General features: G+C 38.6%; 1 protein-coding gene across 1 annotated transcript; it reads right to left on the reverse strand.

The window, feature by feature from the left end:
- Positions 1-446: 446 nt before the first annotated feature.
- Positions 447-24,932, reverse strand: RAB12 (RAB12, member RAS oncogene family). Its single transcript, XM_061995957.1, has 6 exons — positions 24,498-24,932; positions 12,863-12,923; positions 4,801-4,939; positions 4,168-4,257; positions 3,116-3,220; positions 447-2,588 (listed from the first exon to the last, which is right to left on the reverse strand). Exons 1-6 carry the CDS (start codon positions 24,739-24,741, stop codon positions 2,475-2,477), a joined length of 753 nt encoding a protein of 250 aa, XP_061851941.1. The 5' UTR covers positions 24,742-24,932; the 3' UTR covers positions 447-2,474.
- Positions 24,933-25,167: the final 235 nt, after the last annotated feature.

The raw sequence follows: 25,167 nt of genomic DNA on the forward strand, positions 1-25,167 counted from the left end.
ACCTTTAGAGATCATCTACTCCAATCCCCTGCAGAAGCAGGTTCACCTAGATCAGGTTGCATAGAAATATGTCAAGGTGAGCCTTGAAGACCTCCAAGGAAGGAGACTCCACAACCCCTTTGGGCAGCTTGTGCCAGGGCTCCCTTACCCTCACAGTGAAATAGGTTTTTTTTTAAGTGGAACTTTCTGTGTTCCAGCTTCATCCCATTACCCCTTGTCCTGTTGCTAGATACTATAGAAAAAAGGGATGTCCTAAACTCCTGACACCCATCCTTCAGATATTTGTAATTGTTAATAAGATCTCCCCTCAGTCAACCAAATATACTCAAGCACTCTTACATAAAGACATCTTTCTCAAACGTAGTATTTTTTAATTTTTGGTACAAGAGACTGGGATCCCAATGATCCTATACACAAATGGCACAGAATTACAAAAAAAAAGTTTATCTAAGTCAAATTTTTTGATTTTTATTAAAGTCAAAAACGGCAGGAAAAAAAGGACAAGTTTCTAAGTACAAGTAAAAACAAATCAGCTAAACCAAAAGGGTTGTCAAGGTAAAATTCATTTTCTGCAATTCTCCCTTCCTTGCTCTTGCTCACAGTACCATCAGAAATCCTCCAAGTGCTTTAGAAATGGATTTTATCTTATCAATACAGTAGTAAACTGTAAGTTTACTATGTTAAAAACGCAAAACACTTAGGCACAAGGTGGCAGAAGACATAAGAACAAATATCAACCATGCGTCTTTAATTTGTTGGTTGAAATCCAGGTGTGCTAAAGATCCGCATGGTATTGAATTCAGAAATGTCAGAGCTTACTCGGTGAAATAAGGGCTCGTGTGTAATTTATTGATTTTATTTTTAATGTTAACAGTCTGTTGTGTCTTTTTTTTCCTTCCAGAAACCAGAGAGAGGCTGTTTAAGTCAGTGCTATACCTTCACTGGTGGGTGCCAGCGTTTTGGCTTAGAAGAGTGGCAAAAGTGACAAAATGGGTTCCAGTACCAGAGAATGAGAAGTAGAGAAGCTGTAGTGTGAAAGAGACTGTTTCATACTTCTGTTGCCAGTGTAATTAATAGTTTGGCGACCACCTGCTAAGAGAGCATGACAAGCAGTCACACGCTATTTGAAGATATCAGCTGGGCTAGGTCATCAGCTGCTCTCTCAACAGAGCAGCGATCGAGGTCTAATGTCTGCTGCTCTTCCAACTACAACCAAAGGAATTGTCAAACTGGAAATTAAAGCATAACAAAATTAAAACAAGTATTGTTCTGTATTCCAGATTCTACCTTTTACCCATCACTTCATACTTGCCATTCTAATAACAGGTGCAGTTCCACTGTCATTCATAAATACAAAATTTTATTTGCACTTCATTAGTTTAGAAAGACCACAATGTTTCCAATACCACAACACTCAGGACACACCGAGTTATTCAAATATGTAACTACTGATTTACCACAGCTAAACTAAACAGTGCATTTTAATAAAAGATATACCAAAGATATAATTCACAAATTCATTTTTTTCAGACAAAAACCTAACACAGTATTTGCTTGATGGGAATAATTTCCACCACTTGGAAAGAAAATAATTTTACCTTGGGTTCCTTTCCCCCCAACCCTACAGGTGTCCAGACAAATACACATATATATTCCTTAACATAGGAAAATGTTATCTTATTTATTTTTTTTAAAAAAAGAATTTGTCTAGGACAGCAGCATTGTTTTTTATACCTTCTTTTAGAGCTTGAATATATCCTCTTTTCTTTTATTGAAACTTACTGATTCTCACAACCAAGTTTATGCTTACGCAGAAAATTACATATGCTATTTGAGAGTGCAATCTGAGATCTGCACCAGATGTGATGTCTTGGTACACAAAGAAAGGGTGCAGCATTAAACAAAATAAATAAAAGACTGCCAAAAATTAAACCTAGCTTTTCAAGAAGTCCAGTCAGCAGAGGATGCTACAGCAAAAAATGTTTTCACTACATTAAAAAGAAATGTAACGCTGATTATGGAAGCTTTGTACAGAAAGTCCTCTGTTTTTAAAAAATTTGTCTTTAAAATAGTTAGCAAAGCACCATATACTTGTCTTCATACCAGAAGAGCTTCTGCCTGCCTGTTTATAATAACAAAGAACTATTACAACATTTATGTCAAGAATAGGTATAGATGAAATTTCTCCTCCTCCTCCTCCTCGACTGGAAGTGTGGCAAACCCCCACCAACTGTACAGTATTTATAACACTGGGGCAACGAATGAAACGTCATTGTGAGGGAGAGGGGTAATAATTAAATGTTATAGCTGAATCCTACACAGGATTGCATATTTGCATATTTACAAGTTAGTGTGTAGCTCTGACTCGAATAACAAAGTGCAACAAGAAACTGCCAAATGATTGTAGTGCAGAGTAGTACAGATACTGTTTTTAAACTCCTGCTCCTATTTTTCACTCTGTATGGAGTAACAAGTCAACAGCAACGGACATGTGGCCTTGGAGGAGGCAGTTCTGGTGGGATTTCTGGCTCTGGTTGCAGGGACAGGATACTGTTGGACAACTCATTTCTTATAACATCCAGCGGCATCTTAAAGAAAAGAAAAATCACCTGTAAACAGTCATCTGCACAGAATTCAACACAAATAGCTCGTTTCAAGACTTCACTGTCGGCCAAAGCCTCAATTTAAGGATATTTTGGTTCTTATTAATGAAACTCATTTGAGTAAGCTGTGTTAAGAATTTTTTTCAGAAAAAAGTTATGAGATATTGTTGAAATAAGGCCATTTCCTAAACCAACTACAACAAATCACAACAGAACTGCCCACAGATGAAAGCAGGCAAATGTACGAGTCATCTGCAGATACCTAGTGAAGTCACAGGAAAGAGGAAGTACAGTAAGCAGGAGTGATGATTACCTAATTCAACAGCAGGATTTATGAAGTGGAGTGGTCAGCACTTCACTTCAATGAAGCGTTCAGTGCCCACTATGTATTAACCAGAAATTTCATGTGACTGAGCACGTTCACCCTCTAAGTCCTCCCAACAAGTACTTGCAGTCATTACCTAAATATTGACCACTGAAGTGGCTGAGGAATTGCCACCTGAATATTTTACCTTTTTCAGAATGTCATCAACAAGTTTTAGAAATATTTCATCCACATTAAAATTATCCTTGGCACTTGCTTCACAGAACCGCATCCCAGTTATTTGCTGGGCAAACTGATGGAAGAGAAAATAAAAGAACTACATGAAGGTAATGCACAAACAGCAAATATACAAACCTCATAAAATGTTTAAAAAAACTCCTGTGACTTTCCCCAAATCTGTGACTGAAGTCTGATTCAATTCATAATCCTGAATCTTCAAGGTATGGCAAACAGCGCCACGTTTAGCTCATTTTCACTTAAAATTGGTTTACTGGAAAAGTGTGCTGCGTTTTCCAGACCTAAGTCACATACTCAGCTGACATGGATTGCTGCAGATAGCCAAAAAGTAAGATCTTTTCAGAAGAGTTGATCTCAACCTTACTATTAAAATGCAGAAAAGGGAAGTACAGGTGTAAGAACTGGCCTTGACTCTCTAACAAGAAAGTGCTCACTTCCAAACATGCATGATAGGGAGCTGAACAAAAACATTTGCTGACCATGCTGACAGTGTCTTGATCAAGATGGTGCTGAGTGTCATACTAAAACATATTCTCTTGTCAAGTTTCTTACCACTTTTGGAGTTGGAAGAGAATAAAAGAAACATGAAAACAAAGGTGACCTAAGTCATCAAGCAGGGCTGTTGCTTGGCCAAGAACACTAGTGAAAAGCAAACATGTGCAAGAAGGCTCACAAAGATGTCCCGAGTAGAGATATCTCCATTTGTGATTCAAGTCGTCATTAGTATGTTCCTTCAGAGCCCCAGAAGGAGCATCCCCTGTGCTACTGTGTAGTGTAAGCCAACTTGCAGTTTACTCTTTAGATCAAAGACATAACTGCTGTCCAGCAGGAGCACATTCTATGCAAAGCAATGCCACACGGCTTTTGACAAAACACCACCTCTCTCAATATGCTCCTTAGGTCTCACAGTCCAGAAAAGAGCAGCCATGGACTGTCAGCAGCAATGCACCAACGGTTTTGCCTCTTGACAGTAACTAAGAATTTGGTTAGACCTGTTCTTACCTTTTCTCCCTGCTGTCGAGTAATCTCTCGATCAACTTCACAGTCCAGTTTATTTCCAACTAACAGAAGCTCTGCATCTTCTGAAGCATACTGCAATCAAAACATTTTTAATTAACTAAATCGAAAAACATATGATTTTATAATGCAAACACAATATTAAAAAAGAGCAATTCCTTTACTAAATAAGGAACCTCACCTACACAGTTTAAAAACATTCTTCATAAACACCATATAAAAGGTTTCCAACTTCAACTTTTAAATTCCCTTTTAAAAACATGAATTGAGAACTAGATGTTCTAGTTTACCTAAGAATGAACAAAATGACCTTATTTCACAGACAGGAAATAAAACTCCCCATCCCCAGTGCACAGGTAAATGAGTAATGTTACAGATTTCCACTGACACTTCTAATTGGCACAATTCTAGTTCAAGGAAGCAGGAATTTACAACGATTTTGTAGCTAATACGTATTAATGTTAAATCCTGGATAAAATTGTTCAGTGAAAATTAGTTGGCATTAGTGTAATTATCCTGTATCAATGCCGCTGAAAGACTTACAGGGCACCTTTGACAAGAAAAAAATTGGTTCTCCAAAAAACCACAAAAATTAAAATGAAAATACTTGAGGCCTACCTTATCAATCATTTTCATCCATTTTGGTAAATCGTCAAATGTTTCTTTCTTGGTGATATCATACACCAAAATAATTCCCTTGGCACTTCTGTAATAAGCTGAGGTAATGCTGTTGAATCTCTCCTGACCTGCTGTGTCCCTAAGAAGCAGCAGCAAACATTGGCACAAAACTTTCATCAATTTGCAAAATACAGAATAACCTTGTTAACATTTTAATTAAAGCACTCCCACACTCATTAGACACTCCATGTTGAGCATTTCCTTCTCTATGTATGAGTTTCAAGCAAACAAAAAGAACCCCCATGATGGAGCAGTACTTTCAATCATAAAAAGTTTTTGTATCAAGACTACTTATCCCAAACTAACTTCACCAGGAAAGGCCACCAAACAGTTCTACGTGTGTCTGAGAATGAAGCTGTCCAATGAAAATGCTACCAGTAGATGAAGCTGGTTTTGTGTTGTTGGGGTTTGTTGTGGTTTTCTAGAGGGTGGGAATTGGTTGGGTGGGGTTGGTGGTTTTTTGTTTTGTTTTTGTTTTTAACAGCCCTTAAAAAAAAAAGGATACATGTTTATCAAACACGGGCAGATACCCAGTTGTAAAATGAGCAACACGCTCATCATTACAACTTGATATTTCAGAGCCCTTTTAAGATCAACCACAGCAATTCAGACACAGTTCTCAAACTAATGCAAAAGCTACTGGCAGCAGTGAGAGTGGTATGGCTTCTGAAAGCAGACAAATGGTTTTCATGGTTGCATCTATTAATCTGAGGTATTAAAATATGATTTCCATTCTCACTTTCAGTACTCCAAGTTCTTCAGACAGGGTGCATTTACACTGGAAACTATCTTCCAGCAATGATAACACGTTGCCTATGCTAGCTATGGCTCGTATTGCAAGATGAGTCAGAAGGGTGATTTTTTTACTGAACCATGAATGGTTCTAAATGGCACGTGTCAGGAGGCTGGGGTATCCTTTTTTTCTGTTGGATCTAGCAACAGGACAAGGGGTAATGGGATGAAGCTGGAACATAAAAAGTTCCATTTAAATATAAGAAAAAAACTATTTCACTGTGAGGGTGAGGGAGCCCTGGCACAAGCTGCCCAGGGAGGGTGTGGAGTCTCCTTCCTTGGAGGTCTTCAAGACCTGGCTGGACACGTTCCTATGTGAACTGATCTAGGTGGATCTGCCTCTGCAGGCGGGTTGGACTCGATGATCTCTAAAGGTACCTTCCAACCCCTACCATTCTATGAAAACCTGTGAAGTGCTTTTAATCATCAAGTCTGCTTATGGAAAATTTTTGGCATACTAAAAAAAAATATCCGGTGCAAACCCTAAGTCTTAAAATGTGACTGGTATCACAACTGGAAAGTTACACGATGCTCCAAAGCAATTAAGCATCTGCTGCTTGAGTTCAGCCTCAGACTCAATGGGTAATTTTGAAATTTCACTGGTAGAGCAAGTCAAAAGATGAACCAAAATTAAGAGTGGATACAGGAAAATGTGTGCATGTGTGCTGGGACTCAAAAGTTCAAAATTAACTCTTCGCAACAGTCACATTTTAGACAAAAGGAGGAGGAGGATGAATTTGGGAATGAGATTACAATGGAGACCTGAAACACTTGTTATCAAAAAAAGCCATGTTCACAAAATGTCACATTGATTGTCCAGAAGAATAAATTTTTTCAAAGCCTTTGCATAACAAGCAGTAGAATAAACTACCACAAACCTATCTTGCTTTTCACAAAATCTTTAAGAATTTCAACTAAGCAGGTTTAAAAATGAAGCACTTTCTCTTGAAATTGCTACAAGCATACTTGATAGCAACTAATCCTTGTAAGTGATTTCACAAAGTAAAGCAGTGTTCATTTAAAAGAGACTTGAAACCTGTTTCATAGCCTGTGGTTAAATACTGACTAACACTTCACTGCAAGCCAAGGGCATTACAATATAGGACAGAAGACAATAATCTACTATTATATCTATTTTTTTTTTCCAAATCCTGTTCTCTACTCAGAACTTCAGAATTACAGTCATACAAACCTCTGGGACCCTACAGAAGGTGAAAACAGGTAGCTTGTTTCAATAAGGTCAAGCTCTAGTAGTATTTCAGACCAGTTTTAGATGGGTTAATTGGTTGCTTTCTTATCATTAATGTGGCAATTTCATTAAACCAATACAAGCTCTGGCAGTTGAAATTACAGATGTTAAGTATTACTCAGCACATATAACTCTACCTTCTCTTTCATCATTTGTTTGCTATGGTCAGATTTATTTTTTGAAAGGTCCTTTGGATGTTCACTCCATGAAAAATTAAAACAGCAGCATAGCATGAACCGTTGATTTTCCACATATGGATAACATTGCTTTAGTGCTTAGGAACGGACTGGCCAGAGTTAGGACCTTGCAGAGTAGGCTCTGACATCTGCTGCTAATCCAGCCTTCTGGTCAAGTGTATTAAGGATGGCGTCCCTTTAGTTCCATCAGTCTGAACAGACATAACTAGGTGGCAGGTGGAAGGGCATACCTCATGTTGAAGGATGCATCAATTCTAGCCTTGGCCTCAATAACTGTAAAAATTTGTTGTGGTTTTTTTGTTTATTTGTTTGTTTCCTCTGGAAGACAGAAATAAAGGGGCTACTTCCACAGTTGTACATTCAGGTCAGTGCTAAGGACTTTTAGCAACTCCCTCACAGAGGGGCTACCAGATCACTGAATTCATACACTGGGAAAACAGAGGGAAAATGAACAAGCTCATGTTCAACTACTCTTCCTGAGGACAGACATCAACATGCTGCATAAGTCTAGGAGCAGGCAATGGAGAAGACTATGCAACATAAACACTCTGCAGCTCCAGCTGTCTCCAACTCCACATTTACCTCAGCTTGCTGAGGGCTTTATCTCCAAGTCTGCCTGGTACTATCAGCCTCTCCTCACCCTAGAACACCCTCAGGCTCTTTAAATATTATCGTGTTCCCACACTGCTGTTCCTCTCAGGTCCTGCACTCCCCTTTGTGTAGGTTTTCACCCAAATCTCACACAATTTGTAGCTTGTCTTACTGGCTAGTTAAGATACTGTGGCCAGTTTAAATCACCAGTGGACAGTCTGGTCATCAACTACACAAGACAAATAGCCAGATAGGCACTGTCACCTGCCAGTCACCCTAATTACAGTGGATTATGGTTGATTTTCTTTGTTGCCCTCTAAGTAATTGACTTCCCCAGCTTCACACAATGAATGCCTCTACTGCTGCAGCAAGTTTACATGAAACCAGTCAACAGGTTTCTTGACTATAAATATAATATCTTAATCTATGCTTCCTTTGAATATGGGAAGAAAATAAGCTAAATTTGCAGTCTCTAACATTGCATTAACATTATACTGGCCTTCAAATGCTAAGGTCAAAATTGGAAAACTCTTTCTGCAGTAAGTTTAGAATGCAACCCCAAGCTACCTTAATAACCTGAAGTTTGAGAAGAGTATCAAGTCGATCCTTCACATGGAAAAACTCATTTTCTACCATGTGCTATCTTATTTTTCATGAAAATGTGCAGCGAATTCTTTCACCCTAACACAGAGCTAATATTAAAAGCATATCCAACTTTAAATATCTTCCTTTTATGTGTGGTGCTGGAGCAATTAAGTTTGTTATACTGTTTTCATCAACGTATTACACTCCTGCAGCTGGTATATTTTAGTAAGGATAGTTATCAAAACAATAATGGAAAGCTGGAACAACCATTATTTAACTAAAACTCCAGAAGTACAAATAATATATTTCTACAACTTGATCAATGATTCGGCATCATGGAAAGAAAATACAACACACTAGTCCTTTTTTAATGCTGAAGGCATTTTCCTTTATTGATTTTGTTATTAGGTATTTCTAAATTTTACTCAGAAACATACAGCGTATGACTCCCTGACCATTTATAATCTGCAGTAATAAAACTCCAGTGTGGCTGTTTCTCTGGTTCCAAAGCAGAAACTAGATATAACTCCAAAATATAAACAAACATTACATCAAAGCAAATAAGAAAACTCCCACAAAGCCCATTTTCAAGTGTTGGTTTGGTGTATTCTCACTATTTTAGACTGTACAAAATATAATTCCAATACAGCTGATCTTAATTAAAATAGATTTGGATATTTTTTTTTCACATAAATGTTCTCTGTGTCTACCTAAAACAGTTACTTGAAACAAACAAATGGACAAACTCAAAACTATCTTTGGCCCTGAAGTTAAATTTTTTTATGAGCCTTATATGGCAACAGAAAGGAAAATATTTTTGAACAGAAAGATAAAAGTAACACTTTCACATGCTCTGTGCTTTTATGGAACCTACAGGCAATATTAAAAACAGTTTTAAAGTCATTTTGGAAGTTAAATTTACTTGTCAAGCTGAGCTTTTTCTTACCATTAAACATAAATATATTTAAGATCTTTTGATACATGAAATAATTTTTTTAGAGGTACTGAACAGAAGGAACTACATTCTGTTATACTCCAGGACAGATCTTTTGCACAGACAACTCCTTATCCCAGGGATTTTCCAAGACAAGAGCTGTCCATTAGCAAATGCTGAAGTGGTAGAATGTGAAATTGTTATGAAAATGCACTAGTTTAAACAACCTTCAGAAGTAAATTGAGACTTTCTTGCCAGGTCACTGGCTTCCTTGGGCATTAAACCTGTAGAGATACCAGAGAGCCTCTTTGGCTCCCCATCAGGAAACTAGGTGCAGTGTCAGGGCAGGACAGCTTCCAGCAACCAGGTCCTTTCAGAGGGGAAGCCAGAAGTGATTGCTGCTTGTGTCAGCTGAGTGCCTGGATTACTCAGGTAAGAAGGCAGAGTCAGACACGCTAACACCTTGCTGGCCAGCTCCCGGCACACCTATGCTTCAAAGCATGAAAGTGCCATTCCTATCATTTGGTCTACTTTTGAAGCTTTGAAAAAGCATTGATTCACAGATGCTTGGAGTCACTTGGATGCCTAGTAGTTCTGGTTCCTTTACCCTGTGGCTGGAGCTGCACACGTGCACTACTTCTGACGGAACATATGAGCTTGTTTCAGCCAAGAACTGCAATGCACATGCAGATTTACAGTATCTACTACTTCTGGCTGCACATGGGGCACTTCTACTGTTACGGGTGGCAGGAAAAGATGGACGCTACTCTGTGTCCTCAGCATTACTTTTGCATGTCATAAGCTAAGGACCAGTGGGTTGTTTCCTGACTGAAAAAAAAAAAAAAAATCGATGAAATAAGGAAAGAGGTACTGTGAGGAGACAGGGACCATATAGGATGAGGGAAGCTAAAGTCTAAAGCAGCTGCCTGTGATCCTTAGTGCACAGTTTTCCATTGTGAAAGGAATGTGGGAGAAAAGTCTAATTTGTATAGTACTCTAACAGCAGCTGGCGTGAAAACTGCTTTCAAAAGGACATCTTTTCCACCTCATTTCTTCATACATTCAACATAGTACTGTTGCTTTTTGATAAATTCAAGTGGTAAAGCTCTGTGGAGAACAATCTGCTGATAAAGTGGTCAGTGGAGAGATTGGTATATTTATGATCACTTAACCTAAGTTAAACTTTTTTTTTTCTTTTTAAACAAAAAAAACCCTGCTCATTTGATTTCTGAAGTCATCAAATGACTTTAAAAAACAACCCCAAATCACCTTGAATTTTGATGCTTTGAAACATAATCTTAGTAATTTTCAGAAATCAGATGAGCATAAATGTTATAAATATTCTGTTCATTGAATAAACCAGACTCTTTTTGTAAAGTTACTGTAACCATTGTACATCAGACTTCCGGGAAGTAGTCTGTCTCTGTGTAGGTATGAAAGGAGACTGATCAGCCATGCAACTTCAGTCTGTATTCCTGAACTTCTAAGTGTCTGACCTGTTAAATTGCTTTCCTCTTTTAATTTAACAACCGAATGTACAATAAATAGCTGAGGGAGCTGGGGTTGTTTAGTTTGGAGGAAAGGAAGTTGAGGGGAGACATTATTGCTCTCAACAACTACCGGAAAGGAGGCTGTAGCAAGGTGGGTGTTGGGTCTCTTGTGTCAAGTAACAAGCAACAAGAGGAAACAGTCTCACATTGCACGATGGGAGGTTTAGATCACATATCAGGAAAAAAAAAATGTCACTGAAAGGGTTGTCAAGCACTGGAAGAGGCTGACCATGGAAGTGGTGGATTCATCATCCCTGGAGGTATTTAAAAGATGTGTAGACGTAGCACTGAGGGACATGGTTTAGTGGTGGGAATGGCAGTGTTAGGTTTATGTTGGATTCTATAGTCCTAAAGGTCTTTTCCAGTCTAAACAATTCTATGATTCTGTGACTCTGTGATACTAAGAGTCTATAAATAGGGTCATCACCATACATCTATCCCATGATTCAGCAAAAGGACTGTTTATCTTAATTGTTTTTCCCAAAAATGAGAAGTATACCAAAACAGTTTTAAAGATTTAAGAATTACATTTTAGCAGTCACTGACGGAGAAAAAGTGACACTTAGGAGCAGGATGTTGTGTTCCTGTATCTTATCATGTTTTGAAATATTACCTCTTTGCATTTTGTTTTCTCCATGATTTTAGCAGGGCTTCAAACAGGAGTAATGGTCACATTTTGGCAACCCAACCATTTTTAGTTTTGAAAGTTTCCTATATCCTACTAGCATATTCTCTATATGTGGAAAATAATGGTTTAAACATCTCTTTCCAACAAAATATCTCTCCTAGAAAAAATTTATTCAACATGAAGAAATTGTTTGGTAACCTTAGCACACTTCACAGTAAGAATCCATTTCAGGTATACAGTAGCACCTCTGTATCAGAATTTTTTGTTACCTCTGTCAGCTCCAGCAGACCCTCGCTAACAATTGCTGGCTCAACTGCCAGCCTTGTGGTCACAGGTTTCCAAATAGGGACAGATGATGGATGAAGACATGCCACTAATATTCAAGTGTTAGGTGACTGATGATACCAAAGATGAAGCAGCAGTTAACTCAGAGGGAAGCAAGACAGACACATGGTGTGACAAACAGAGTTGATGGTGACCTGCCAAGAGGAGTTAGTAAGCTGAATTAACTGCATCCATGTAGTTAAGAATGAGAAAACACCAGGATATCCCCAAAGTGTAACAATGAGTATATTTAGAGCTTTTTCCCCCCTTGTTAGCAGCTTTAACAGTTTAACTACAAGGCCAATTATGCATCACGCACTGTTAATTAGCCAAAGCTAAGCTTCTACATAGTAGTATTTAAGATTTAATGGATAGAACCTAGCTGGTTTATTCTCTCACAACAATATCTATGTATTGTACTATGCAAAAAACCAAACAAAAAAGAGCTCTTAAGCTCAATAATTTCTAAACAATAAAAACTGTATTAATCACTGACATGAAGAGTCATTATCAGGTAACATGTAACCTACTCCAGAAAGGAAAAGCTGAGCTCAGACTTAAAGCTTTCCTTAGCAGGACATGGACATCAGTTAAGATATAGAATCTTATTTTCTAGGGGATCATTTTACTTCTCAGTGCTGTTTAGAGTGGATATGATTTACTTGATCTTGGTTGCCCTTCACTTTAGAGTTAAAATAGCATCAAAGAAACAGCACTATCCATACCAAGTTTTAGAAAAAGTGTTTAGAAAATACTTCAGCTGTTTTATAATTGCTATTACAATGAAGGTCAGTTTTAAACAGTCCAGAAAGTAAAAACAAACATCAAAGTGTACTTTCTCTAGTATCTGTTTAACATAGTCGCCTTTTGTTGTTATGTAGTTGCTATCATTCTTCTACGAAAATGGGCTTGAGACCTCTGTGATATATTAACATTGCAGCATCTACATTCACGTCCTGTTTCTAACTTTATCTCTCCTTCTTTACCTTCACAAAAATGATTTTATTTAATTCCTGTGGGAACGGAGGAGAGGAGGAATAGGGTAAGAGCTAAACCAGCTTGTAACAGTTAATAGTATTAGACAAGCATATTAATTCATGCTAGAACATAAAAATTAAAACATACTGCTGGTTGCACATTTGTTTTACTTACCAGATTTGTAATCTAATTTTCTTTCCTCTTAGCTCTACTGTTTTGATTTTAAAATCAACACCTATAAATAAAATACAGTAAACAGAAAAGGAGGAATAAGAAGCAAAAGTAATGAGGGTGTAATTATTATTTGTTTGATTTTTTTTAATATCAACTTTTAATAGTTTGAATGAGCAGAAGGGTTTGCACCACTATGGGTCACTTAAGGAACATCATGGGGATTTGACAACTGTTATATAGCCTGTGAGCCATCCAATTTGGCAGCATTACAACATAAACCTTTCACTTTGTGCAACACTTTCAGCAGCAGGCAAACCCAACATAACAGTAAAACAACAGGTACAGTATCTTTGTTTCTCCCCTCTTCACCATGACTGTCAAGGACAAGCCTGCTCTACTTCCAAACTGGCACAGATGCCCTGAAGGCATGGAGTGAAACCAATCCCTTCACATCAGTTCTGCAGTCTGCGAAGTGGGAACAATACACATTCGATTTCCAGACTGGATGCTCAGCATGGTAAAGTGCTTTTAGAAGAAGAGCTGGACTTGCAATTGGTTTATGAAGAAATTTGTCAGCACTGTTATTCTTAACTCCTGCAAATATATATTAGCAAACTACTAGATTTAGAGAGAGTATTTTCCTTTTACATTTTTTTATATCTGTATGGTACTTTTATCCATCATGTCAAAACTTCAGCCACATTTTTAAATGCATGCTAAATTTCAAACATAGAACCACGAAGACTCTGTTACACAGAAAGATTTTATTTCTATTAAAAAAAATAATGCTGGCAATCAACATGTAAGACATAGTCTGGTCAAACAATACCTAAACACCTCAACTACAAGAATATTTCAGGGTATAAACCTCATAGAATACCATAGCATCTGTAGATTGTGAACCTTTCATCTTAGTTTACATTGTATGAAGATTTTTGCTTCAGTCCTTCCTTCTGAATACCATCCCTCCTAACACTGCTAAATCAAAAAAGGGAGAAATAAAAAGACAAGAGAACATAGTTCAGACTGGTACACTTAAAACTCACACAAATGTAAAAGCAAGTGTGTTAGAAACACTTTTGCTATTTCACATACAATTGCATACCAAAGAGAGGGATGAAAGTGAAGAGGATAAAAGATTTTTATTTTCTCTAACAAAATCTACACTTTTTCCTAATGTCTACCTTTGGTAAAAGCTGAGTGCCCCTGCTGATAATGTTGGTCAAGACTGGACTGTAACTTTGTCAGAAAGGACTGAGTTTGGCCCTTATGTAAAGCTTTTAATAACTCCTGGAAATTTAGGTAGGGAAAAAAAAAAAAGTGCATTTTACATCCTGAAAACCAGTTACACATTAGTGACTTGGCATTTAAAATGCTTTAAAAGACAGTTATGTCCGTAGAAAGTTATTGGTATGAAACAATAAAATGGACAAAGTTTTAAAAAACTAGCTACATTTTACTAATCGAACTTTAAAGGATACATTCAACTCTACATTTAGTTTGCAAAGCAGGTTGCCACTGTTCAGCTAGACTAAATAAACGGAAGGATCACTGACCTTCATTGTCTTAATCAAAACTCCTTTCAAACAGCTTGCAGTTGCACAATATGTTGTGATAACCAATACTGCCATGATGTTTGTCCTTCTCCATGTCCTTTAAAAGTGTCTAACATACTTATTCACCAATTCTTGGAGAGCTATTCAGGACATAAGATGCCTGTGTTTCACTTACCAAAATGTATCCCAATAGAGTTCTTGGGAAACACAGGAGCTGAAGGGTTAACTTATTTGTACTATACAAGCTACAATTTTCATGGCAGTTTCCAAGTATTCAAATGCAAATTGTAAAAAAAAAAAAAGTTAGAAAGGTTAAAATTTCAGAGCACTTATTAATAATAACAACTTTTAGAAACACTTTTCTACACTTCTGAAAAAACCCATTTCTGTTAGTGTAAAAGCAGAAATGAAGTGATCCAGTTACGCTCTGCTATCCAAAGTATGGGAAAAAATAGTTCTTGTGATTGCTGTTTTTCTGTTAGTGAGATTTTTTTTTTTTGTTAAAGAAATACACATCCATCTCAACTGGTCAAAGCATTTTCTCTATTTAAATACATTTAAACTATACATTGCAATTGTCTTAATGTTCACAGCTTTGTAGGACAGAAGAGTTGGATGGACTGCTGAAAATTCCCCCGTCATCTCTACTCTATAGAGTACATCTCTACTCAGCCCGGGATAGAGAAGGTATGATGTCTGTTCTTAGAAAGTGTAGTTTTTTTAAAAAAAAGCTTTGTTACTTCAAAAGTGCTTTGTTGACCTCAGCAACATTTAATAAATTCTTTAGAAATTCGTGCTTCAACAAACACTTAATTTACAGTTGCTCTAAGCAAGGTATCTGTTACTCAGCCTTGTTAAACCTAATTCTATGGCCTGTTAAGTACAGGCAAATTGTCAGATTCTTTTCAAGTTTCATGCTGTTTGTAGTGACACTGCTAGTCCTTGCACAGTTGCTACTCCCTTAAAACAGGTCCCAAAATGTAACTAACACCGAAGTTTAATAAACGTGGGCAGTTTCTCTGTGTTCAATCCTGCCAGAGGTTGCTCCAGCCTTGAAGCTACATAAGCTGCACAAACAGTGGTATGCTTGAACACGTGCACTGACAGACAGGATTATCTGTCCCTGGCTTAACACTGGTACTAGCACAGCTACACCAAAACATTCCCCACCCTGCACCTCTAGTTGTGTCAGGTATCCTCTAAAAGGATGTCAGTCACAGCTAACACAAGCCACTTACGCACCTTGTGTCCTTAATTATGCAAATGGAACCAAGGGCATGGTTTTATCTATAGCTCAATACAATAGAGGAATCAATAATTACTGGTGACAACTGCATTAAACCCAAACAAGGATTTTTAAAGTCTCTCTTTAGCTGCTACAACACTGGCAAACTATTGGTGGTTTGCAAGTCATCTAGTTTGCAAATGCCCGGTGGCTAATTTGTTGTCAAGGAGTAACTGAACATATACATGCCAGTGGAACCAACAAGTGTGTGTACTTATGGTCATATTGAAAAGTGCCCTTTAGCAGGTCACAGTTATATGAGGGGAACTGAAAGGCTTATCACAATCTCTCCTCCCATTAAAAAGCTGGCCTCCTCTCCGTGCATCAGGCTTGCACGGACCACAGGCAATCGATGTGTCCCATTTTTCTAAAATTATTACCCTCACACCATGAGTAAACACCCAGGCCACCACCTCTCTTTTCATTAATGAAAGGTGTATGTTTTTTTGATGTCAGATTTTTGACTCTCATTTTTCTCTGGAAAGGCCTTTTCAGGAATCCAAACACACATCCCATATACATATAACTCATGAAAAAGGCGCAAAAATACAGGTCACGGCCTCTGATTTGGGTTTTTGATTTTTTATCTATTAAGCATTTCAAAGTATACTGATTCAGCTTACCCAACCACTTAAAACTGCAAATGAGGTGCTGTCCTCTCCCTGCAAGCTAGATATATGTCAACTAAGGCAATCTACGTGCTGTGTGTATAAGGTAAGATTATTAGTTATGGATATTCTAAATTTTATACAAAGCAATTTTTGTTAATAGCATATAAATGTTAAATTAAAAAATATTCATGCAAATGAGAACGTATATTACAATGTGCACTGAACTGAAACTATGCTTTTTCCAGGGAAAACGAAGGGCTAGTAGAACAGAGGCATTTTTAAGAATTATATTAAACCCAGAGCTAAGCAAACTGTCTGCACTCCTTTAAAAGAAGCAGAACAGATGCTCAAAATAGAAGTGAACTAATGAAGTTCTAGATAAGAGCAAGTCAGTGAGGATGACGTACCTTGTCACCAAACCAAACTTGAAATCAAATCCAGTAAGTCTAGCCCAGAAAAGCTGTCAATTTCTCGTGCCAAACAGGAACAAAAAAAGTTATCTACTAAAGCAAAAACTGAAACAGACAACTGGATCTAGCCTTTTCCTTTAAAGCTAAAAGAATTTATTTAGAAATAAATCAAAGAGTAAGGAAATTTCTTCCTATGCACTGTATTTACATTTTCTTCCCGCCCCACCCCCCCAAGTGGCAGAAAAAGGAAGTGGAAACTGTTTTGCTTAATGCACACAGTGACCTTCCAGAGGCCAAGATTTCCTGATAAAGTTAAAGGAGGAATTGGGAAAACAGATGCAAATAGAGCACAAAAAATCTCCCTCCAACTAAAATCAATTCCAATAGATTAAATTTTCAGAGCAAATTTGCATCAAAGCAATTCAGTGAAAAACAATCAGATCAGTTTTAAATAAACACAAACAGATTACAAATTCAGAGGTTGTATAGTAATTATCCATTAGAACAGAAATATAATTAAAAGACTACACCAGTTTATTTACTTTGGACAACTGACAGCATTACCAACTTTGTTAGTCCCAGACTGTAACTAAGTATAATAAAAATACTTAAACTTATCCAGAAACGACAGAGGTCAGTGAAGAGATGCTCAAGAGCTTTGATATTGACTTCTACTATTTTGTTGATGGGGAGTGGGGATGCAAGCAAGCACAAAAAGTCCATAGTGGAAAGAGATGAGACTACAAAATTGTTTCCAGAAAAAAAAAAAAAATCCCACAAACCCAAACCCATTGTTTTTAATTGAAGATGTAGGATATGCAGTCAATTTAAAAACACACTGAAGAGGAAATACCTCTTTCAAACTGCATGCTCCAAATGGAAAGATTTTAAAGAGATTTGGAGGCATTAAGTGATAGATCTATTTAGGGATTATTTTAGAGGCAGGTAAAGTACGTTGTCCATAAAGCTTCAGCATGTAACTCTAGAATGACTAACATGCAGATATTTGAGACTGCTCGCCTAAAATAAAAGTGTATCCATATCTCAACTAGCAACTGTGTTACAGATCAGAATGAAACACACCAACAGCAGAAAAATAAAAGAAAAAAGATTTGGTAATATACATGCAGTGACTAATTTCTGAAGGTGAGAAACAAGTTTTCAGGAAATTGCCAGCTATTTCTGAATGTCCAATATACACCTTCTAAGTATCTTAGACGCTTAGTATTTCCAAACTCAATAAGAATGGAGGAAGTTATAATTTCTTTAAATTCTCGTGGACAGTAAAATTATAAAGCCTTTCACAAAATGCAGGCTTTCTACTTAGGGTACTAAGTTCAAAGCACGAACCAAAATGTTGATAAACACAATGAGACGGAAGGAGAACTTGGAAGGAATAAGCCTCTCTATGCCTTCTTGAACAAAATTTATTTGCTAAAGTTTTAATTACAGAACAGGAAAACACATTGAGCTACTGGTCTACAACTATCTGATCTGGAAAAAAAATGGCATGTGAAGAAAAATGAAACTTGTTCCATGAGCAGCCCTATCCAGATTTTAAAAAGGCAGAATCTATTTTAAAATGAGACAAAACTTAGCATTTAGGTTGGGTGTGATGTTTCCCACTCCTTGGGATACTAGAAGAAATAAGTTTGCAAACTGGGGGTATTAATCCTCTTTGTTATTCAAGGACAGATTTCAGGATTTTTGTACTGAAAGGCACTGAAAGTCTGTCTCTTCCATTTTATGGTTTAGCTAAAAGCACAAGTCTGCAAACAGTTGCACTATTTTCATTGACTCACAGCTCCAAGAAAGAAATAAGAAAGTCTACAACCGAGAATCACATAGCCCTCCCGGATTTTGGGGTTTTTTTTCCCCTCCTTTGCTTCTGACGCACTCAGCTGTCCACAGCAGAGACTGAGTTTGACAGCTGCATTCCACTCTATGCAAACTAAACTGCACATTCGACACCATTCAAGTGGCCTCTTCACTTTGACTTGTTTTGGTTGCTTATTCTCATACATGTACTGACTAGGGACTACAAGATACTCTGACAGTTTTGTAGTATTGATTTAACACAGGACCTGAATATTTCTATCAGCTGAGGTTAACCTCTAGTTTACAAATTTAAGATGACAAAGTCAATTTCAAATTCATTCTTCTTCTCAACCTCTTATTAATTAAACATCTCATACCTCCTCAAAACCCTGTTCTTGAACCTCAATAATTTGTATCATCTACCTACTACATATTCCTATTTCAGAATATAGTTTTGTTACCTTACGAGTAACATTATGCATAGCAAAAAAAATTCTTGCTACATCAAATGCTGTAAAGTATGCTTAGCTGACACATCCCAGGCAAACAATGACTTGCCAGGTGCTTTCAGTTGCTGTAGCCGCTAACGTCAGTCACAAGTGGCTACTCTGCTCCTAAATGTAAGTGGCAGCTTCCAGGGAACACAGACTTCTGTTGCAAGTCGCATTTCCTATGGTTAAAGGCCTGAAGACAAACAAGGCAGGTTTGTACTTGTTCCCTAATTAACTTAAGGTTTTATTCAAGACAAAATGGTTTCCAGCCTCCTGCTCGCCTCTATTTGTAGTTTGTCAAGTAATTACAGCACACCATTAATGAGATATTTGTTTTATTTACACTGTTCTGCACTAGCCAAAAAGACAATATCTAAGAACAGATATGTATTAACAACCTGGATGTGCAAAGATAAGAAGGGTCATCTCTTACAGAAATACTTTTCACCAATGAGAATTTTCTTCCTTTTTTTTTTTTTTTTTTCCTTTGTACAATAGCAAAAATTTCTGTCATGGAACAGAGCTGATTTTGGGTAAAAAGACAAGACACCTTTTTGCTACTTGGTCATGATGTGGCAAAGCTACAGACCTCTAATTTCTACCCTTTTTTCCCTCTCCCCACCCCAAGTAAGTTGTCAGTATCATCTTATGGAAAAATTAACCTGAATTAAACTTGTCAAAAAGTCCACATGCATATACAAATGCAGCAAAAATTTTAAAAGTTCTAGTTGATGCAGCATGTTTGCCTGAAAATTTTACATAGATTGTTCCTCATTTCAGATGACATCAAATTACTAAACTTGGTTTTAAACCAATTTTAATTATGATTACTGAAGAAAGTATTTTTTAAATGATTAGTAAGGCACATACCATGTTTACAGTGCTTGTGAGGATAAATACTGACTAGGTAACTAACTGAGTAGCAACTTAAAGGAAAGGTCTGAAAAATAACCAATTGATACTTTTAAAATGAATAGGCCGATACTTTTAAGTGAATGTTATATGACAAGCTTATGGGACTAAAACTTAAGATATATGTTGTTAGTCCATATTTTTTAAGTATAAAAATAATGAAGAAAGGGTTTGAATTGTGACAGAGACACCAAATATATGTATACATATGGATAATTTTATATATATACACACACTTATGTATCATACATATATGTGTGTACATGTATTAAAATCAGAAGCTGCCTCACTTAAGATTGTTCTGACAAAACAGTAAACAAAAATCATGGTGAAAACTTTTGGTTATTTGATGGATGTTAGGCATTTTGTGTGGACATGGGTACTTTAAAAAGACTGCTTGGAAGAAAAAGCTACAGAGCTCTGTAAATCTAATGAGTTCCCAACTTATCTACCACTTAACACTAACATCAAAGTAAGGCAAAACAAGCATTTTTGTGAAGTCAAAAGAGTCTCATACAGCAGCACATTTGCATGCCACTGATCTGGATCCCACAGGCAACAATTAGCCCAACCAGATCTCAGGTCACAAAGTTAACATCCTGATCCACAACAAACCTTCCCATTACAAACTTAGCTGAGCAGCTCTACTGATGATTTTGCTTGTAAATCAGGACTAAAGGAAGTTTTAGTATCTGCTGTAGTTTCCTGTGAATAGCTGTTACAAGAAGCCAGCAATTCACAAGATACTCAAATTCCTCTGATATCACCATGGGCAAGGCCTCTTTCCTGGGATGCTTTCAGACCTGGCAGAAAAAGAGCTAAAGGATAAGACCAGGCCTCAGAAACTTTAGATACAAAGCCAGCACATAAAAAGAAAAGCCAAGGAGCCCAACTCCATCTGAACGAGTATGACAGTCAGCTGCCCAAGAAGTTGAGTCAGTGCCTGGCCTCAGGTTTGGGTGAACAGGAGTCTCAGGTTCATAGATGAAAATACAGAGAGAAACATAATGCCAGTGGCAAAATTACATGGACAGGAAATATTGGGAATGAGCCAAGATTTGGTGGATGCAGGTAGGACAGACAACCATGAGACTGAGCTGTAGTCAAACAGATGCTGGAAAGAGAACAGAGGCCTTCGGCCTATCAAATAAAGGTATTCCGATGAAAAAGAGGGTGAGACAGCACTGTTTTAAAAATGAATATATAAACTATAACATCATGACAATGGAGATCTGAATTAAGATGGTTTTCTTTTGGGATAAGAACCACTTGGGGTACAGAGGGGAAGAAGCAAAGGAAAGCACTCTTCCTTCCTCATTCATCTTTGAATCTTCTCACAAACGTAACAATTCTTTACACACTACCTTTGATAAGATCATCTTTTTTCATGCTGAATTCAGTGTATTTGGTTTTAATTGTCAAAAGTCTGAGAAAACTGTATGTGATAGCTTTTGGATTCTGCTCCTGTGTGAATAATACAGGTGCCTGAGGGTCAGCTAACAAACCATAAATAGACACTGAATTTTATTTTAAAATGTACATTTACATTTGATGACAAAGTTAGGATGATGACAATATTACCCTTGCACAAGCATTATTCTATTATAGAAAAGAAGTTACCTTAACTGGATTTAACACCAGCATGAAGACAATAATTCTACACCGTTGCAGATACAGAGGATCATTTCTGAAAACAAATTATTTGTCCAAACAAGTAATAAAAATAAGTTATAACCTAATAGAAAGAACAAACATCCACACCTAGCAGATAAAATGGGAAACAGAAACCTCTATTTCTCATCTGCCAACCACACGCAAAAATTGGTAAATATTTAAGTACTGAGACTACTCAATATGCTATGTAAACAGCAGATTAAGCAGAAAATATTCTATGCAACCAATTTAATGCCCAAAATAAATACATCAAAAGAATTTCAGATCAACAGCACATTGTGTACTGTTATGAATAATGTGCTGAAACCTGCCAAGCTATTTTTGAACACTTTCAAAGAACTCGGTATTTGAGATGAGAGCGAAGACGTGTTGACATGTTTTTATTACCGAATCTACTTTATCAACCTGGCAATGTAGCCTTATTAAATTAACATTAAAATACTGTATCTTTCTTAATGGAATCCACACCTCCCCTTTTCCGCAGAAACACTCCACTTTTCAATGTCAGCATTATTATCCTAAACTGCGCTTAGGGACAGGAGATGGGTAGTTTTTGGACATTTGTGATTCTTTTTCACTGTTGGAAAAGACCTCTGAGAAGCCTACACACCCTCACAGAAAAGGTTAAGGTGTTAAATGTTGTTCTATTTGGCCTATACTTCCACAGGTTTAGTATAGGAGCATACAAGTAAGGTTGATATGAATTAATTACTGTCAAGGTAAGGCTGTATTCTAGTGTTCCACTGAAAACACAGTTTTGCTCACAGAATGTAGATGTAGCAAATTTTAGTAATTTGTTTGGCTATATAGCCTTTCTAAATTTAAACACGAGGTATATTCAGTTTACATAACTTTTTCTGAAGTTGGATCAGTCACAGGGTTTCTAAGAGTGTTTCAAACACATTTTCCACTTCTAATGCTTGAAAACTACTGCAATAAGTGGTGACAATTAAAGAGCCTTATGATTTCAACTGATATCAAAGCCTGACCTCAAGTAATTTTAGAGTGTGGGTTACTTTCAATCTACATAAAATTACATGAAATGTAAATAGCAGAAGTTACCTTTTCTTAATCTATAGTGCAAAAAGGTAGGGTGCATGGAAGCTGACTATGAAAAGCTCTTTCAGTTAGCAGTCAAAGGGTCTGGGGGAACCTCAACAGCTCTCAAGTTTAGTCAGAGGACCTTATCAAGTCTGTCTACATGTATTTTGGCACAAGTTGATTTCCCTATGCTGCTTTATGTTGACACACTTTGTACATCAAACATTACATAATCTTCTGTCTAGCAGCACACCACCATTTATTTCCTGTTTCTATTCTAAAATAGGGAAGCCTCTCTGCTTCAGTCACTGTTTCTGTTATCTAGCAAATCAGTTTTGCTTACATGGCACCAGCCTAGAAGTCTGGATGGAGACCTCCTCTCACTTCAAGATTCGCATCAGGAAACTAACTCTACTCACACAAAGCAGTCCAGCCTTGAAGGAATCCTTAATGTAGGTCAACCCAAAGGAGATGCATGTGAGTTCAAAACAATATATAGACCCCAAGAATTTATAAATAATACAGTCCACTATTAATTCTGCTTCCTAGCTGTACCATACATTTAATTAAATCTGTCTGTCTACAGAAGCTATCATTTGCTTTCTTCATTACAACACGTCACTTGAGGATTAATGCCTCTGTTCTAACTGCCACAAAGTTAAGTTACACCTTCAAAACAAAACTATATCACAGTGCTAACCTGCACTACCAGATTTGGATTTTTAGAGAACCTAGCAAACAATAACTGACAAAATAACTGTGTATTACTTTGTCATAGAAGGATGGGTTTGGATAGTAATAATTCGGCTATTAAATGCAATACAATCACTTGCTATCAGTTGCTGTAAATTTCCTCACATTCTAAATGACAATTAAGGTAAGGACACATTTTTCAATGACACAGAACTTAACAACCACTCTTGCTGTAATGTTCAGGAGTTCAACAGGACAGGAATCTAATAACAATGCAGAATAACTACTTTGTTTTCCTCCCTTCAGAGATATATGTATTAAAGACAGCAGTGACTAAAAGTTACCTCCAAGACGCCTACAGATGACTAAACCATGAATAAGACAGCATTCTATGGGACTAGGTGGCTGCTCTCTAGTTAGCCATGTGAGAGGCAAAACAAAGTGTGCTCAAGAGGTACTACTCTTCAAGAAACAAAGCATTAACCTCTCCAGATCTAATGTAATGGTGGGGTTTCTTGACAAAGGCATAGCAATAATCCGGAGTTAATCAGATTGGTTAATCTGGTCCCGATAAGTATTTGAAGGCCCATCAACTATGCTGAATACACTCTGTGCAACTTTTCAACTCCTGAAGTAATGCTGTTCCCCTACATGCAACATCTAACGACTTGAGTCTAATAACCTATCTCCCCAACCATCCCAAACTTTTTTGTTAAGCTATGGCTTTTTGTTGTCGTTACTAAGGCTGCAGGGGGACAGCCAACAACTTCTCAAAACTAGTAAAGACGACTAAAACGTCCACGATCTTTCCCATCAAGAGTGGGGATGTTTGGCACCGAAGGCTCCCCCGCCATAGACCCAATAAGCTCCTCACTGTGAAGCAGCGCCAACTGTCGAGGAACTACTTCCCGGGACGACGCAGAGGGGGACGAGGCCCCCTGGGAGACCCTCGAGGGCAAGCCACGAGCCGGCACGTGGTCTGGGGGCCCGCACTCGGGGAAAGGCGGGAGCTGAGCCAGGGAAGGCGGTCGCCCGCCACACCGAGCCCCACGTTTCCGCGGCCGGGTAGGCACGGTGAACACCGGGACCAGAACACCCCCCTCCCCCGGATCGGGACGGGGCGCGGCCCGGCGAGCTCCCTTACCCACGGTGGACTTGCAGGCCTCGCAGAAGGTGTCGTCGGTGAAGCGCTCCATGAGGCTGGTCTTTCCCACCCCCCGCGACCCGATGATGATCACCTGCAGCTTGAAGTCGGCCGGGCGCGGCGGCTGCTTCCTGCGGCGGGACTGCCCCCCCGAGAGCGCCGGCGACCCTCCTGCCGAGCCCGCCCCGAGGTCCAGCCCGCCGCCCCCCACCCTGCGCTGCGGCAGCCCCGAGCCCGGCTCCATCAGCGACGCATGCGGCGGCGCCGCGCTGGCGCCGCGCTCCCTCCCTGCCCCCGCCGCGCTCCGCGCTCCCGCCCTCTCCGACACCGACTGCGAGGTAGGGGAGGCACGGGCAGCGCGAATGACACACGGCCGCCGCCCGGCCCTGCGCCCGGCACGGCCTGAGGGGAACGGGAACAGCAACAGGAACGGGAACTGCGCCGCCGCCGCCGCGAGCGGCGCGCCCAACCCCACGCCCGGCCGCGCAGCGCCCCCTACAGCGCCGGAGCCGCGGCCCCGCGCCGCAGTGCCGGGGGCGGGGAACGGCCGCTCGCCCCGCCCAGCGGCCGTCCTCTCCTGGGGCTGGGGCTGGCAGCGACCGAGGCTTCGGCGCACTCCCGGGGACAGTGGGGGAAACACGGCGCTGCCAGCTCAGCCCTTTTAGCGAGC

This window comes from Colius striatus, chromosome 4 (assembly GCF_028858725.1).
Source record: "Colius striatus isolate bColStr4 chromosome 4, bColStr4.1.hap1, whole genome shotgun sequence".
NCBI lineage: Eukaryota > Metazoa > Chordata > Aves > Coliiformes > Coliidae > Colius > Colius striatus.

Excerpts from the sequence above, each read along its gene's own strand:
- RAB12 (XM_061995957.1), bottom strand. The coding sequence starts at position 24,741 with ATGGAGCCGGGCTCGGGGCTGCCGCAGCGCAGGGTGGGGGGCGGCGGG. Across the intron at positions 12,924-24,497 it reads GGCCTGCAAGTCCACCGTGG|GTGTTGATTTTAAAATCAAA; the intron begins GTAAGGGAGCTC and ends TTTTATTTATAG. Across the intron at positions 3,221-4,167 it reads CTCGACAGCAGGGAGAAAAG|TTTGCCCAGCAAATAACTGG; the intron begins GTAAGAACAGGT and ends CTCTTCCATCAG.